This window comes from Cylas formicarius, unplaced genomic scaffold (assembly GCF_029955315.1).
Source record: "Cylas formicarius isolate icCylForm1 unplaced genomic scaffold, icCylForm1.1 PGA_scaffold_12__32_contigs__length_19106922, whole genome shotgun sequence".
In the NCBI taxonomy this organism is placed as follows: domain Eukaryota; kingdom Metazoa; phylum Arthropoda; class Insecta; order Coleoptera; family Brentidae; genus Cylas; species Cylas formicarius.
This window is the reverse complement of record NW_026844225.1, coordinates 17,349,888-17,369,023: the sequence shown is the minus strand read 5'-3', so window position 1 is coordinate 17,369,023 and position 19,136 is coordinate 17,349,888. Positions and strand designations below refer to the sequence as shown.

The following is a 19,136-nucleotide window of genomic DNA, read 5'->3' as shown; positions in this document are numbered from 1 at the left end:
AAGGCTACTCAATTTTGCCATGACATATAAGACCCAGTTTCCTATTGTTAATGTCAATTAAAATTCTGTCAAATAAGATGAAGCATTAGGGACATTTTGCACCTCCCACTTTAGCGTTTTCCCATTTAATTTTGTTATATTGTAATTGGACTGTCACCTTTTAAATATTTTTATTTGACCAGTTAGTTTCTTGTTAATAATAATGTTTTTTACATAAATTTTTGCAGCATCATCCTCTTCGATTTTTGCAAAATGCAAAATAATGGAAAGCTACTGCGGTTTGACCATAATGACAGCCTAGCGTTGCTACGGATTTTAAATCCTAATCGGTGACTAACAGTATTTTGAAATGAAATGGAGGTATAACCTTTGGCTTCATGACTTCAACTGCATCTTAAAACTTCATCAAAGTCGTTTCCTATTGTGATAAATACATTTTTTTTTCTTTTGAATAACGAAAGAACCCTTTTAAAGTAACGTGAAATAAGGATGAAAATTCGTAAGTGTAAAATATTTCATTTATATACTTTTTTATTAGAGATTCTAATCCTACGGAACATTTGAATCGGTACCATTTCAAATTCTGATGTTGCCATCGGATTGGGGCAACGCCGACTTTTAGAAAAATACGTATGGTTTAGATTAATTGATTTGATTGATTAATTTTTTGTTGCCCCGGTAGGATAAGCATAAGTAATTTGGTGGTATTGAAAAAAAATTTTGCGTATTCCTGTCTATTGAAGGGGAGAAGCATTTATCAACAAATATCGCTTTATCTAACTTAGAATGAGGTATAAAAAGTCGGTATACGAACCCTGAACAACACGTGTTACCTGTTATACATAAGAACATCCGGTTTCCATAGCTTGTTTGGTGTAATTCTCAAGTCCTTGACCCCACCATACTCCGACTCGTTCCATCGTAAGTTGTAGTCATTCCATTCCTGCATAAACTCGATCGTTATCTCTCAGATATGTTTGTTTTATAACCGATGGAAGCTTCGGACGATACAATGCGCCGTTTTAAGTTTAAGTTTTAAGTTGTTAATGACGTCATTCCCATCGTCGGTTGTTTATACGGGAGGGTCGAAAACGTACCACGCGCGCGAGGGTGTGTAACGTGACCAAGATATAAAGCAATGCTTAGGGCTAAGATCCGGTGGGTGTTTTAAAAATTTATCAGGCTCTCCCGGAGGAACGGCAGCAAAAAAATAAACTTTATCGGGACTACCGGGCGAATCAGATTTTATCCAATTTTTCTTTGCCGCGCAAATGTCTCTTTGAGAATAACGTATATTTTTATTGGGACCGATGCGGTCTTAGCGAAATGTTCAGACGACGCAGATTTTAGACAAAATCGGAAAAAATATCAAGTTGCACATTTCGTGTCTGAAAAAAATATCTAGCATATATTATCAGTAAAATAACCATTATTTTGGAAGTAATATTAATAATCCATAGAAAAAAATAATTAATTTTTTGAATATAAATAGCTAGACTTGGTCGATTAATAATTATTCTTCTTAAAAAAAAAATGTAACGAGCTGTTTATTTTTCGAAATTTTTGTATTTTCTACAATGGCATTTTATCCTTTCTATGATTTTTTTTATGTTGAAATATTTTCATTAGGTGTTTTGTAGTTAAATATTATCTAGATTGAGATTTTTATAAGTGCTGCTTTACTATAGTCAGAAAACTGGTTCAGAAAGTGCTAGATTAATTTTTTTGATCTGAAGAAAGTATTTACACTTTTTATAAATATCCATTAGACAAGATAACTTTTGCAGGAAATCTTATAATAATTGTTTTCGAGCTGTCGCTGTCGCACATTTCGTGTCTGAATAAAATATCTAGCATATATTATCAGTAAAATAACCATTTCTTTGGAAGTAATATTAATAATCCATAGGAAAAAATAATTAATTTTTCGAATATAAATAGCTAGACTTGGTCGATTAATAATTATTCTTCTTAAAAAAAAATTGTAACCAGCTGTTTATTTTTCGAAATTTTTGTATTTTCTACAATGGCATTTTATCCTTTCTATGATTTTTTTTATGTTGAAATATTTTCATTAGGTGTTTTGTAGTTAAATATTATCTAGATTGAGATTTTTATAAGTGCTGCTTTACTATAGTCAGAAAACTGGCTCAGAAAGTGCTAGATTAATTTTTTTGATCTGAAGAAAGTATTTGCACTTTTTATAAATATCCATTAGACAAGATAACTTTTGCAGGAAATCTTATAATAATTGTTTTCGAGCTGTCGCTGTCGCACATTTCGTGTCTGAATAAAATATCTAGCATATATTATCAGTAAAATAACCATTTCTTTGGAAGTAATATTAATAATCCATAGGAAAAAATAATTAATTTTTCGAATATAAATAGCTAGACTTGGTCGATTAATAATTATTCTTCTTAAAAAAAAATTGTAACCAGCTGTTTATTTTTCGAAATTTTTGTATTTTCTACAATGGCATTTTATCCTTTCTATGATTTTTTTTATGTTGAAATATTTTTATTAGGTGTTTTGTAGTTAAATATTATCTAGATTGAAATTTTTATAAGTGCTGCTTTACTATAGTCAGAAAACTGGCTCAGAAAGTGCTAGATTATTTTTTTTGATCTGAAGAAAGTATTTGTACCTTTTTATAAATATACATTAGACAAGATAACTTTTGCAGGAAATCTTATAATAATTGTTTTCGAGCTGTCGCTTGATTAACTTCCGGTTAAACCGGGAGATAATGCCAATTAATATACTATGAAAACTTGAGTGCCATCGGCTTTGCACTAAATCTAACCGTATAATTCCTACAGTCACTCAAAATTTCCGTTTTAGATATAAAATAGCCACCAAGCAACCAAACTTTCCCAACAATTCTGTTTTCCGTAAATGTCTTTCAAATTATTTACACACCTCCCACGTTAAGATCTTTTTGCAAAAATAACCGTACTCTTAAATAATAGAGTGTCTAAATTTGATAGCAATTTAATTATTCCAATCTAACAGCATTTAGCAGTCAGTGATTAAGAAATTATTCACAATAAACGTATATGTTGTTTTATAAACAATTCCTTCTTTAGATTCGTTTTTTCTTACTCACACATTGTAACAGTAATATGATCCATCATTTTCCTTATTTAAATAAACGCGCAGCGTTACAAATATTAAAGAATAAGCGATACCATATTCCGAACGTAATAACTTTTTTTTTATTGTAACGTCCGTTTCGCCATCTGAAGGAAAAGGTTTTAATTAAATTTTTAATAGATTTTGGCGGATTTTGTAGCCGCGAAATGTATATAAACGCAATTTATGATATTACTGTCGAATCGCATAAAAAAGCATATTTTCGAGGTTATTACGAAGAATAAAGATAAATTTTGTTTTTCATGCTTTAAACTTTCGAATTGTTTAAAATTTAGTTCGCTTCGGGTACGTTCGGAAGTCTTTGCGATTAAAACGTTTACGTTCTAACTTTTATAGTTCTCCCCGTATAATATCAAGCGAACGTAAGTGTTAATTTCGGTATAAAATCGCGAACTGAGAGTTGGGAAAACTTTTCAGTCTCCATACCGTACCATAATATATTACGACGACTTGGCAGACTTCGGAATAAATCACTTTTGAAATTATTTTTCTGTGAGCGTCAAACTTCTTTATCATCGTCCAGGCAGCGGCGGTCTAGTTTTATAATTAAAAAAAAAATCGATCGTCACGTCGACGGCATTGCATCCGCGGTCCAAAACTTCCATTTTTCACGGCATTTGGTTTTTATCATAATACGTCAACATGTAAGTAAAGTTGGATAAGTCTATATAGCAGACACGTTTCAAGCACAGAAAATTGCATGCTGACAAAGCGCAAGCCTTTTAAAAGTTTTGTTGAAATCCTATCCTCCATGCCACAACATAACTCGTAACTCGTTCGTGCCCGCTTGATGAATATCCATTAATCTTTTAAATGCATCACTGTGATTGGCTTTGATTCATTTAATTTAGATCTGACTTTGGAATAAATTATGTATAATATTTAATTACTAATTCTACACAGGGTGTCTCATAAATCATGGCCCAAACTCCAACGCATTCATATTGTTCCCTTTGCTTATCAAATTAAGACAAAATTGTTAAAAATAGAAACAACTCAATGTAAGAAGGCATTTTTATCTACCTCGAGTTTGGACCGTGACACCCTGTATAATGCGACATATAGTGGGATGCTTTTTGAAATTTTCACCCCGAAGACAAAAATTAGCAAATTAAAAAAGTTAAAGCTTTTTTAGGTTTGCAAAATTTAATTATCTTATCGGGTGAATAGCGTCCCCCCTTTGTGAACATTGCTGATGGTACTTGAGATGGAAAAATATTTGAAGAAATTAAATTTCACTATGGGGCGATATGACGCGTCGAAACTCTCGGCGATCGATGCCCCTCGAAAAGCGGCTTTTTTTGGATAACCTTATTAACCAAAACGGGTGTTGTAACCTCGCTTGTAATTTGCCGTCGTTTCAGCAGCGAATGCATTGGACAGCTAACATTCATATCTATAATTGTATTTATCAGATTCTCTGATATTTTTTTTCGATAGCGTCAGACGCACGCAGGTAAACTATAAAATCACTTTAGGTTTATACAGATAACATTTGCGAATAAATTCATTGCACTTGAAATTCGTAATATTTTCGCCGTATTATTTAGGAAAGATTTCGTTTTGTTTTTTAAAAGGCTCACCTCTTGCTTATACGCGAACATTGAGCAAGCAAAAACAACCGTGCGTGATGATAAATGGCGAATCGGGAGTATTTTTATCGAAGATATTTTATTGTATGGTTTAATGGTTACTGTTTAAAATCCACTGTGATTTTAGTTTTAGTGTAAGACTTGTTGGAGAGACAATTGTCCGCTTCGCCGAAATCAATTACGTATGAATTTTTTTTTGCATTTTATTCGAAAAAATCGAAGCGACGTGTTTAAAGAACGTAAAACAGATAAATATTCTCGTTTCGGTTATTCGAAAGTCGACGTAATGAAAATAACGCATTTCCGCGGGAAAATTATAGCGATTTTCGCTTTGGAAATTGTAAATATTCGTTTTTACATAAATGATTTCGGCGAAAGGTGGCGATTTGTTCTCGCACCGTTATAGGAATTTCGAATCGGAATTTTACGGGAATATGTATGGTATAGGGGATGTAAATTTGGTTTGCCATGTTGCGCTAGATTCGGCGCGTTAGTTACTAGCATAATAATTATTAAGCTTTGTAATTTTAAAGTTAACACACACGGCAGCAGACGATAGAAATACGAGAATTTCTGAGAGAGGATATAGGCGTTTGCTTTGAAGTTAGCGGGGGTAAATTTCATTAGACTTCCATAAGTATATTGAACGTGTGACCTACTTGCCACAAATTCGGATGGAATTAGCTAACGGCCCAAAAATCGGCGGCGGTATCAAGCGATCTTCTCTATCTAGAAATGCTTAAAAATTCACTACAAATCTAACATCTAAGGGTACTAATAAAAGTTTCTTTTCTCACTGCATCCATCTAAATTAACTGTACAGATTAAATTAGTTTTTAGTGTCGCAAATTTCGTTCGAATAGGTTGCCTAGGCCGAAATTTCAAAATTTTACAATATCGGCAGATTCTCTTCAAAACAGTTGTGATTTATTGATAAAACGTAAGAATTATTGAACAAATCAAACCACGGCCGAATTTAGTAATTATTGGGCTAGGTAAAATTTGCGACATTAAAAAGAAACTTTTCTTCAGTATACTGTGTTTCTTAATACGAAAACAAAGGTTTCATTGTAAAGTCCAGTTAAATTACAACCATAGTTTCTCGTAAGGTCCTTACTTCAGTTTTTAAGACCTCCAATTGTTACTAAATTACATAATAAATAAATATGATTATAATAGTAAATTGTTATAATTTTAGACATAGAGGTAAAAATAATATGAAAATATATAAATTGTAATAAATTTATCATGTTCCGAGTATATTGTTGACTCTCCAACTCCAGTAATATTCGAACACAATTCAACTGCTTTTGCAACTCCGTATTTTGAGTAGTGTTGCCCAAATGCAGGACCAAGACAAGACTTAGCCAGTCTTGGTCTTGCGTCGATATACCTGGTCTTGGTCTTGGTCTTGGTCTTGCAGCAAGTGTCTCGCAATTGTTGGTAATTACCTACCTATTGCTATTTAATAAGTTTCAACATTGGCAACATTAACTTAGCTGTATTTTAAAGAACACTATCAGAAATAGATCGGTTGACCCTAACCTTATATGAAATGGAATAAAAGGGTTGTACTATTTACCATTTATTGAAATAAAAAATGTAACATAAATTAAATTGGTTGATTCCTTTTTGGTAAAAACTCATCAAATTTGCTTTTAGGTCTTTTAGATTTATAACCCAAACTCTCACGATTTCAACTAATACTATTTGAATCTTCGTCCCTCATGTTAAATTGAAAACGTGTTACGTTTTCCGAGAACAATAAGATTTGAGTAAAAACAATTACTATGCGAGACTCGAAGTAAAGCTCAATTGGAATTATTATCATTTGTAACTATTTTTTATAATCCCTTCGCTTTGTGCCGCACCGCCTTCGCACGTGTAGGCTCTAACAAGTAACGTCCACAAGATACTGTAATACTTTTTACAAAACTTCTGTATTCCTCCTGTGTAGGTTATTGTTGAGTCGAAATTGCTGACGTTTCGCTTGACGTTGGCTTCTTCAGAGCTTGACTGAAACTGGCTCGTATTTTACTCTGTACCTTCTTATATATTGTTTAAGGGGGACGCTAATAAGGGGTATAAACACCGTCGACTAAGACAAATAAAATCATCAGCTGTTACCGAACGCACTCATGAAACGGGGCATAAAATTTTATTCGATTAAACTAAAATTCTTGCATGTAATAAGTCCTACTACCAACGAAAAATCTCAACCGCGAATCAGGTCTCTACCTGTCACCAATATGGGAATCAGTCATCCGAGACGGTGTTTATGTCCCTCATTTAGCTCCGCCGCCCTCAAAAAATATAAAAGCAGGTACAGAGTAAAATGCTAGCCAGTTTCATTCAAGCTCTGAAGAAGCCAACAGGTTGATTGGCGAAACGTCAGCAATTCCAACTCAGCAAAAACCGACGCAGGAGAAATACAGAAGTTTTGTAAAAAGTAAATGATCCAAATTTTGAAGTTTGTGCAGCCTATCAGAATTACCAAGATCTGTATGATGATTTCTTTAAGCCAAAAGTGTATTTTATTATTTATCATTACTTGTTTTGATTACATATTAAAGTTTTATAATTATTATTAAAATTAATAACAAGCAAATACCAAAAATAACTAGCAATTGGCATATATAATTATTTTAACAACTTACTTTTCATATTAAAGTATGTAAATCTTTTGTGATAAATGCAATTTTTCTTTTTTATCGAATTCGTGTGGATCCTAGCCCTTGAGTTTTGGTTATTTTTGGTGCCGTAAGTATGAGGACTGCTTGTATTTATTTTTTGTCTTGTATCCACTGCCTGAAATGACACTCAGACCTAACTGCAAGACGCAAGAGTCTTGCAGTCTGAGTCTTATTCTTACTCAAGTCTTGCATAGTCAGCCCTGGTATTGGTCTTAGTTAAATTAGACGGTCTTGGTCTTGCAAAAATGCAAGAACAAGACAAAGACCAATTTTGGGCAACACTAATTTTGAGTTTTGAATTTTCTCATTTATAGGAAGGGCAACTTTACTAATCCGTTGTTCAGCAACAATTTCGAAAATTATTTTTAGCCATTTTCAAGAACGATGTTTGCCAACAACTGCCGAAAAGTGACTATAGTTCCAATTTTAAACACTAAGGCGCTGTTAGGTCAACTACCCGCCATCCACCGGTCACTCTCAGGGCAATCTTTATTGGTACGCCTATGCACTGGGGCTCAGGTAGCTAAGTTTTACGATAATGATTTATAACGCTCTCGCATTAAGAAACAAAGCATAAATATAATTTATTAGCCACATTTCCTTAAGAGGCAAATCAAAAGCCAGTAATAATAAAGGCTGGGTTATTTTAGTTCCGGTTGTCGATCATATTAGGGTCGATATCAATACTTACAATCCTAGAACTCTTAATTATACAAGCATATATCTCTGAATATTGTAATTTAAAAAATAAATAAATAAAAATAAATGCCTCTTTTGTTGCGATACGCATTTTCATTCACATTCGGTTGTCGTTAAATTTATCACGTAGACGTGTTGTCGAATTAAAATATCAAAATGCGAATTCGCTTTGAAATGGATATAATTTCGGAAAAAACACGACTTTCTGCCGTTCGAAATTTTCTATGTACATATGCTGAATGCGAATGACGATTTATAAACGAAATAACTAGCTGCCGTGTGTGTGTTAACGTATATTTAGTCCAGTTTGATTCACTTACCAAGTTTAGCCAAATATTTGTAATAAGGAGTTGATTCTTCTCGTCCTATGGTAAAACAATAAAAAGGGAAAACATAGGTAATAAGTCACAAACAAAGCATGCATACATCATCAGGCAATCGGTTCGAGTTATGTTCTACTCTTATTCGCCTTTTTTAAAACTTTAGCGCTGCCACCTGTGCCGGTAAAGACCCGACGTGTCGTATTCATGAAACGCTTAAAGCTCTGGCCTTCTGTTTTAAACATCGATTTTATAACCTTTCCCCACGCCTTGTGTCCCTTTTTAATTGACAAGGCAACACTATTTACAGGTGGTCCGTGATATTTATTCATCTGATACGCACACCGATGGAACTAGATTTTATCGTATTCGTCGGAAAACATAATCGAAAAAGAAAAGCAATTGAAATTCGAACCGCATTTCTAACGAAACTATAGGATGCTTGGCTTTTTTAAATGAATTGGCGGGAAACAAGAACGTTTTAAATGGCTAGGAAAAACTTTGTTCCGTGAAAAATAGCGGGTCATTTGGACTCCCGGCTTTTCAAATAAATTACCATCTTATTTTGTTTTCCGACGTCGGCCGCGTTGAAGCCGACAGTACCAAATGCGAGAAAAATTCTTTAAAACGTTCGGAAATAATTAGGAAAGTCGCACAAACGAGAAAACCCAACTGTTGATTGGTAGCTTAGGTTTTTCCATCCACAGGCTACGACAAAGTAGTAATAAAAACACCGTGGAAAATTTCATATTTCCAACAGCTTTAATATTTATATTTTAATATTTATTGAAAAGTTCGTTTCGGGGCATTTGTTTTTCCGCCCTCTTCATATTTTAAAATCAAATAAATTGTGGATCTTTCAAGGGAAGTGGTTTCACAAAAGTATAAAGATTCAAACACACCCCAAAGCTCAGATCGCTAGAATAAACATAATAAAATCAAAACCTTCAGAACATAGATTCCATTGCTTGACCTTCTTCGGTAATATTTCATTACACCAGGCTAAGTTGTTCAAAGGTAATAAAAGTTAAGGACGGGGCATAAGTAAAGAGTAAAAATTTAATCTTCTGGATAAATTAGAAATCACAAAAGCCAAAACGAGTCCTATCATCGTTTGCATTAATGACGTTTTTAATTTCGAGAAAAACTGCAGGTTCTGCCGCCCACTTTACGGCTTTGTTATGAGTTTATATATTTCTAAATTACATTTTTTTCTTCGTTTTATGGATCTCGGTTAAATCAAACTGATTCGGTCTCTTTTTTGAAAATCTCCTTTATAGATCTGATGATGCTCGTGTGAGCGCATCACGTGTAACATTGTGTTCTATTCTATTCTATTCTACCTATCCTTACACTTGCGTATTGATTAATATCACACTACACTTTCTTCAAACGTTTTGAATCGCTAATAATTTTATGATTTGATAATTATGAATTTGTGAAATTTTACCTTAAAAAATTAAAACTGCATTTTGTGTATTTTTTTCTATATTTTCAAGGTGCCTGCCTTCGTCTAGTTGTTATCTACCGCGATCGCTTATTATTATGCAATAATAAATTTTAGTTTGGTTTGGAATGGAACTTCATGAGAAGTAAACGCTTAGGGTTTAAGTTTTGTGCATTCACCAATTTTCTATTCCGGGTTGTGCGACTTTCTGCAGATGTAGCGTACGCTTTCTTTAAGAACTTTCCTCAACATCCGTTGTATATAGATAGTTCAGGTTTCATTCGGCAGCCCAGAATAACGTCGGCTTTAGTTAAAAACTGAACTAATTGAAACAAAAACGCGGAATTTTCTGTTTAGCAAAACATTTTCGGTGTGTTTATTTAAAGCGCGTGTTACGTATTGATTTTTAAAACTTTGAATCGGAACGGCACCCCCGAAATCAACGAACATGTCTGAATACACGGAGATTTAGTAATTTTTAAAGCTTCGTATATACCTCGTTTATTTTTGGGATATCTGAAAGTAATCAACAAAAGAGGTTCAGTTTTTACTCGGAAATTGAAATCTCGACGTAAATAAATTAAGCCGGATTTTCGGATGGGACCGTTAGAAAAAGAAGAACAGAACTAATCGATACCAACGTAACCAAGTTTTAATTGATAGAAACAGTTTAACGGAAATTATTTTATTGTTTTAAGAAACATTTTGTTATATGCAGGGTGTGCCAGTAAGGGCAACACGGTACGATATATAGGATATCATCCGTTCGCTTGTTGAACTCCGACTGGAATCCTGCAGACGTTTCGCCAAAATCTCACTTGGCATCTTCAATGCTCGCGCTCCGAAAACACTTCGAACACTGTATATATATATATATATATATATATATATATATATATATATATATATATATATATATATATATATATATATATATATATACATATATATAAAGGGTTTTTCACTTAAAACTCCGCACGCCAATAAGTCCAAAACGAAAAGAAATATTTAATTTATGTAAAAAGTAGTCAAAGTGTGGGGTCAAGTAGATATTTCCTAAAGTTCGAAAATTTATTCGATTGCAGTGACTTTGGAAATACGCGCATACAAAAGTACATATTATTTAAAAACTTTTTTGTTATTTACTCAAACTTATTTACTTTACCCGCTTCTAAGTTATACATTTCTTGATTAATAAAAAATGTGATTAACGCTTATTTTTACAAGTATGCCATGAATGTTAGTTACTATGGCAACCATTGTTATCGCAGTTGTTTTAAGTGCAATTACAAACGTAAGTTGTTATTCCTGTATCAAAAAATTGTCACATTTTGTCACAAGAAATATCCAAATTTGTTGGGTTTAAAAAAAACTAAAAATTATTATGTGAAAATGGTGCAATTTAGCAATGAGGAAAAAGTAGACATGTTATTGGTGTTTGGAGAATGCAGATGCAATTGTAGAGAAGCAAAAAGAGTTTACGCACGGCGTTATCCGCATAGAAGAGTCCCCGATGCAAAAACCTTTTCAAGTTTATGTAAAAACTTAAGAGAATATGGCAGCTTCATAAAACCTAAAAGAGATAGGAACAGGATGGCTACAAATGATGAAAATACTGCTGCTGTAATTCAGCAGGTTGATAATAACCCCAAGATATCCCTATCAGAGATAAAAGAAAATACCGGTGTTATCATAAGTTCTTCGTGGAGAATTCTACATAGAAACTCTTTTCACCCGTACAAAAGTAAACTAGTTCATAAACTAGAACCAGGCGATTATGCTAGAAGAATGTATTTCTTAGCGACATTGTCCGATTTGTATAGCCAAGATGCAAATTTTCTCTCGAAAATTTTATGGAGCGACGAAAGTCGATTTCAAAATAATGGAATCGTTAATAGACACAACTGTCGTTTTTGGTCCGAAAACCATCCTCGTTGGATTACGGAAAGAGGTAACCAACGAATTTTTAGTATCAATATGTATGTGCGGCATATTAAATGGATTCCTTATTGGATCTTACTTTTACGAAGGAACTTTAAATGCAGATCGCTATTTAAGATTTCTTCAAACTACACTTCCGGAACTATTAGAAGAAGTGCCTCTTGACACTAGAATGAATATGTGGCTACAGCAGGATGGAGCGCTTGCACATAATGCCCAAATAGTAACGAGGTATTTGAACCGAGAATATCCCAATAGATGGTTTGGTACTAATGGACCGGTAAGGTGGCCGGCGAGGTCCCCGGACATTACACCACCAGATTATTTTCTTTGGGGCTACCTAAAAAACGTTATCTATGAAGAACCTATCGAAGAAATGGCTGATCTCATTAACAAAATTAGTGCAGCGTGTGCCGGTATCACAAGAAGGACTCTCCTACAAGTCACTCAAGCTCATCTGTTAAAAGTTTTTGATAGTTGCGTTCGAGCAGATGGACATAATATTGAACAAAATTTTTGAAATGTCTTATTATGTAGTTAATTGCAATAATAATTTTGGTTATTAACTTGTAGGTATTTTACTGTTTTTTTATTTATTTATCATGTTATCAGAACTAAATCCATAAAAAATAATAAATAAAATCATACCAAAATAGTTGAAATCTATTGTTTGTAATTGCACTTAAAACAACTGCGATAACAATGGTTGCCATAGTAACTAACATTCATGGCATACTTGTAAAAATAAGCGTTAATCACATTTTTTTATTAATCAAGAAATGTTTACTTTAAATCGGTATAACTTAGAAACGGGTAAAGTAAATAAGTTTGAGTAAATAACAATTTTTTTTTTAAATAATATGTACTTTTGTATGCGCGTATTTCCAAAGTCTCTGCAATCGAATAATTTTTCGACGCGTCGCGGCGCCCAGCTCTTTGCAGGCGTCGAATTTTTTAAACTTTAGGAAATATCTACTTGACCCCACACTTTGACTACTTTTTACATAAATTAAATATTTCTTTTCGTTTTGGAGTTATTGGAGTGCGGAGTTTTAAATATTTTTTTCAACGTGCGTTTCCCTAATATCGTACCTTGTTGCCCTTACTGGCACACCCTCTGCATATAACAAAATGTTACTTAAAATAATAAAATAATTTCCGTTAAACTGTTTCTATCAATTTGATATATATATATATATATATATATATATATATATATATATATATATATATATATATATATATATATATATATATATATATATATATATATATATATATATATATATATATATATATATATATATATATATATCCTCACGTATTGATTCACGGATGGAAAAATGTGATGACACTATATTCCGGGATATCATCCGTTCGCTCGTTGAACTCCGACTGGAATCCTGCATCCGACTGGAATCCTGCAAATCTTGCATCCGACTGGAATCCTGCAGACGTTTCGCCAAAATCTCACTTGGCATCTTCAATGCTCGCGCTCCGAAAACACTTCGAACACTGCAGGATTCCAGTCGGATGCAAGATTTGCAGGATTCCAGTCGGATGCAGGATTCCAGTCGGAGTTCAACGAGCGAACGGATGATATCCCGGAATATAGTGTCATCACATTTTTCCATCCGTGAATCAATACGTGAGAATATATATATATATATATATATATATATATATATATATATATATATATATATATATATATATATATATATATATATATATATATATATATATATATATATATATATATATATATATATATATATATATATATATATAAATTGTATTATAAGTATTGAAATAGCGCCGATTTCTTCTAGGCAGTGGATTAAGATAAGCTTAAATAAGACAATTTTAATGCAATAAATATTTAAGAAGGTTAAACTAATTAAAACTGTAGGCAATCAAGACATTTTGGATCATATAACGAAATGAAAGATGCGAACGTTTGGTCAGATAAAAACAAAATTTTTTTGTACACCAAGTTTGATAAAAATGTTATTTTTTAAATAAAGTATTATAAAAACTGCCAGTGAAAATGAAAAATGGTGTATCAAAAATTTTAATAGTTTCACACAAAGAATCTTTCCATATCTGTATGAATTGCGCAATTAAATTTCGTGTTGATGGGGATCGGTTGATAATTCAGTACGAAGCTGCGTTAAGTGTTCATAAATAAGACATCGAGGTCTGATGGTGGGAGCGCTATAATATGTTTATACGTCCATATCCATTTAGCGGAGAGTCAAACACTAATTAAATGTTATATAAATTTATATGAAAACAAGGCACCATCTAGTGTTTGCTCTGCTATACATTAGGCGAGGCCAATCTGGGACCTCACATGTCACTTACCAAATTTAACCAAGCATTTGTCGTGAGTATCTGATTCTTTTCGTCCTAGACAGGGGAAAACAATAATAAAACAAAGCGACTACCGATTTTCTGTTTACACTGGACATTACTTGCAGTAGAAAGTAACCGCCGTATTGGATTTGTAGATAAATCGCCTCGGGATCGTAAAATTGACACCCGTTGTTTTATTTTTTTCCATCGCTAATCGAGTTTTCGAAAAAGCTTTGAAACCTTAAGCAACCGCTTGGGGCCGCTTTTGTCGAATCAAAAGAAAACTTTTATGAAGAGGTTAATTCAGCTAACTCGGTAAATGTAAGCAGCTAATAGCCGGGGCCAAAGTATAAAAAAGTAACTTTGTTGCCGGAACAAATAACTTGCTTATTACGATGGGAAGTTCAGCAGCTGCTTTTTATTTTGTCTATTAAATATCCACGAGGAGGGATTTTTCGCGGTTTTGTACTTGTACTTGCACTTCGCTGCTTCCGGAATAATCTGGTTGACCGGTTCCGGACATGCGTCATCGCGTTGTCCCAATCGGGACCTCAAAATTAAATGAAGAATTTTCGAATAATTTCGTCGGCATTTTAAAATCCGCGTAAACACTTTAGAGGCCATTGAAAGAGCTCGCGAATCACTCGTAAAAGTTGTTCACTTCAGCGAAAGTGCATCTTCAGGTGAAGATGCCGTTATTACTGTTAATGTCGCAGATAGGATCATTATTTTCTTTGTAGTATCGTTTTTAGCAATCGGGGACGGATTGTTAAACGAACCTCTTTTCTTGCTTTTCCTTCTACCATCGATTTTTCTATGAATAAATGTCAGAGGCCGCTTCATGCGATACAAGCTTTTTATAGAAACCGTTTCCCGATTAAAATTTACGTCATTCCGTTTGTAACTCGCGTTCTATACGCAAAGTTCGTTTTGAATTTGCGGTTAGAGAAGCGACGGCGCCGTGAAGTGCTCGATTCGTATCGAAGCAGAATAAATACTATGATGGAAGTCGAAACCGGTTACTTACCACGTCAATGATCTGCTGCAAAGTTAGGCCGAATTTCACTTCAAGAGCTTCTGACTCGTTGGCGACAGGTCTTTCCAATACATTATAATTCTCTAACAGAGTATTGAGCAACTTTTTTTCGTGAGGTCCCTGATGAGAACCTAGAACGAAAGAAACGGATTTCTCTTTTCGCAATTTCATATATCAGGGCTGATATAAAGGAAAGTCAATTTTCCGTAGAAATTATAAAAACCATCCAAGTGTGGTTGAAGAATTAAAAACAACTTTCTTGCATTTGATTATGTAAAATGTTCACTTGCAATGAGAGACAGGTTATATCGTAAAATTCGTTTAAAACAAATCCGTATTTTAGTTCGAATCGTTCCTAAATTTGCGTGCAATAGAAAAACTGGGTTGGTAAATGAAAATAATGTGCCAGCTCTCTTACTACCGGGAATTTATTAAAATAATAAATATAATAATAATTATACATGATTATAATTTTAGAGATGGGCAGAGATCGATATTGATTATTTTAATAATACACAAGAAGGGTAATATGAAAACAGATAATATGTTAATAAAAATATGCGACGCACTTGCTCAATATTTTACGATCTTTATTCCCACTGGCAGGGTTGCAGCGTCCCTGATTTTAAAAGTAGTCGTGCGATATCTTGCTACAAATTCTTTTACTTGGGCCCATACTAATTCAATGGGATTTAATTCACAGTGATATACATTACACACATTACATAAATTTTTAAATATATCTATTTAAGAACAAAAAACAAGAGATATAGATATAGGCTTAATAGTGTCAATTAAAAGATTGAAGTATTTTATCAGATATAGGGACTACTTAATTGTTATAGTAACAACAGTAGCTCAGAGAGACTGATGTATGTTATTTACGTTTTGAGCAATATTAAAAGTAAGCGATGTTTCGTACCTTTTTTTTTCGATGTTGTAGTTCTGTGAGACCACCGATTCGACGTAGATCTAGTTTGTGTCTGAATCTTTCACTTTTTATGTTTCAAAATTTTCAAATCCTGAGTGTGTCCATCAATAAAACATATTCAACCAACCCGATCTAATTAAGTAGGGCGAAATATTAAAAGAGATTTTTTTGTTTCGAGTTTTTTGTAACGATTGTAGTGATTGCGTTATCGAGCGACGACACTCTATTAACCCAAACTTCTGCTACTCTCGTTCAAATATTTATGCCTTATGCCTCTGGATATATAAGCCGACCCGCGATACAGGCTGTCGGTTTCACCCTACTCTTGAAACAAGTGAGCCGCGAAACAGAAGCTCAAAGAGAAAATACAGATATAACGTCGTCTAGACAAGATCTTGTCCGGCTGCGTTTGAAGTGATAACTTGCAGCGATGGTTTGAATTTATAACTAAATTTCATCGAAGATTAGTCCGGAACTGGAGATTTGAATAATAGGTGTATATAGTATATATACATATATATATATATATATATATATATATATATATATATATATATATATATATATATATATATATATATATATATACAGGGTTTTTCACTTAAAACTCCGTACGCCAATAAGTCCAAAACGAAAAGAAATATTTAATTTATGTAAAAAGTCGTCAAAGTGTGGGGTCAAGCAGATATTTCCTAAAGTTTAACAAATTCGACGCCTGCAAAGAGCTGGGCGTCGCGACGCGTCGAAAAATTATTCGATTGCAGAGACTTTGGAAATACGCGCATACAAAAGTACATATTATTTAAAAACTTTTTTGTTATTTACTCAAACTTATTTACTTTACCCGTTTCTAAGTTATACCGATTTAAAGTAAACATTTCTTGATTAATAAAAAATGTGATTAACGCTTATTTTTACAAGTATGCCATGAATGTTAGTTACTATGGCAACCATTGTTATCGCAGTTGTTTTAAGTGCAATTACAAACAATAGATTTCAACTATTTTAGTATGATTTTATTTATTATTTTTTATCGATTTAGTTCTGATAACATGATAAATAAATGAAAAAACAGTAAAATACCTACAAGTTAATAACCAAAATTATTATTGCAATTAACTACATAATAAGACATTTCAAAAATTTTGTTCAATATTATGTCCATCTGCTCGAACGCAACTATCAAAAACTTTTAACAGATGAGCTTGAGTGACTTGTAGGAGAGTCCTTCTTGTGATACCGGCACACGCTGCACTAATTTTGTTAATGAGATCAGCCATTTCTTCGATAGGTTCTTCATAGGTAACGTTTTTTAGGTAGCCCCAAAGAAAATAATCTGGTGGTGTAATGTCCGGGGACCTCGCCGGCCACCTTACCGGTCCATTAGTACCAAACCATCTATTGGGATATTCTCGGTTCAAATACCTCGTTACTATTTGGGAATTATGTGCAGGCGCTCCATCCTGCTGTAGCCACATATTCATTCTAGTGTCAAGAGGCACTTCTTCTAATAGTTCCGGAAGTGTAGTTTGAAGAAATCTTAAATAGCGATCTGCAATTAAAGTTCCTTCGTAAAAGTAAGGTCCAATAAGGAATCCATTTAATATGCCGCACCAAACATTGATATTAAAAATTCGTTGGTTACCTCTTTCTGTATTCCAACGAGGATGGTTTTCGGACCAAAAACGACAGTTGTGTCTATTGACGATTCCATTATTTTGAAATCGACTTTCGTCGCTCCATAAAATTTTCGAGAGAAAATTTGCATCTTGGCTATACAAATCGGACAATGTCGCTAAGAAATGCATTCTTCTAGCATAATCGCCTGGTTCTAGTTTATGAACTAATTTACTTTTGTACGGGTGAAAAGAGTTTCTATGTAGAATTCTCCACGAAGAACTTATGGTAACACCGGTATTTTCTTTTATCTCTGATAGGGATATCTTGGGGTTATTATCAACCTGCTGAATTACAGCAGCAGTATTTTCATCATTTGTAGCCGTCCTGTTCCTATCTCTTTTAGGTTTTAAGAAGCTGTCATATTCTCTTAAGTTTTTACATAAACTTGAAAAGGTTTTTGCATCGAGGACTCTTCTATGCGGATAACGCCGTGCGTAAACTCTTTTTGCTTCTCTACAATTGCATCTGCATTCTCCAAACACCAGTAACATGTCTACTTTTTCCTCACTGCTAAATTGCACCATTTTCACATAATAATTCTTAGTTTTTTTTTAAACCGAACAAATTTGGATATTTTTTGTGACAAAATATGACAATTTTTTGATACAGCCATAACAACTTACGTTTGTAATTGCACTTAAACAACAAGAAATGTTTACTTTAAATCGGTATAACTTAGAAACGGGTAAAGTAAATAAGTTTGAGTAAATAACAAAAAAGTTTTTAAATAATATGTACTTTTGTATGCGCGTATTTCCAAAGTCTCTGCAATCGAATAATTTTTCGACGCGTCGCGACGCCCAGCTCTTTGCAGGCGTCGAATTTTTTAAACTTTAGGAAATATCTACTTGACTCCACACTTTGACTACTTTTTACATAAATTAAATATTTCTTTTCGTTTTGGACTTATTGGCGTGCGGAGTTTTAAGTGAAATATATATATATATATATATATATATATATATATATATATATATATATATATATATATATATATATATATATATATATATATATATATATATATATATATATATATATAAAGGATGATTTAATAATAATTAACGTAATCTAACTACCACGTATATCAATACTTATAGAATAATAGAATAACTATAGAATCTTTATTCACTATTTATAGGAATGTCACATTGTCTAATAACGATAGGAAATAATGGGTATTTATACACATGTATGTGTGGCTTGCTTGGTAGTACCGGAGAGTAGTTTCCAGGCGACCGTCAATGGCAACGAAATGATTAGATTCGACAATAGTGCTGATG

General features: G+C 33.2%; 1 protein-coding gene across 5 annotated transcripts in view; it reads right to left on the bottom strand.

Annotated features, from left to right (window-relative positions):
- LOC132695703 (neuronal acetylcholine receptor subunit alpha-7) overlaps nucleotides 1–19,136 on the bottom strand; it is a 73,742-nt gene that overhangs the window by 33,745 nt on the left and 20,861 nt on the right. For 3 of the 5 annotated variants that reach the window (XM_060660132.1, XM_060660129.1, XM_060660131.1), the window contains exons 2-4: nucleotides 15,234–15,373; nucleotides 14,216–14,260; nucleotides 834–943 (exon numbers count right to left, since the gene is read on the bottom strand). In XM_060660132.1, coding sequence (XP_060516115.1) covers nucleotides 834–943; nucleotides 14,216–14,260; nucleotides 15,234–15,373 — 295 coding nt within the window. Of the gene's footprint in view, nucleotides 1–833; nucleotides 944–8,460; nucleotides 8,506–14,215; nucleotides 14,261–15,233; nucleotides 15,374–19,136 lie in introns of all 5 variants that reach the window. The other 2 variants (XM_060660128.1, XM_060660130.1) reach the window with 1 other exon arrangement.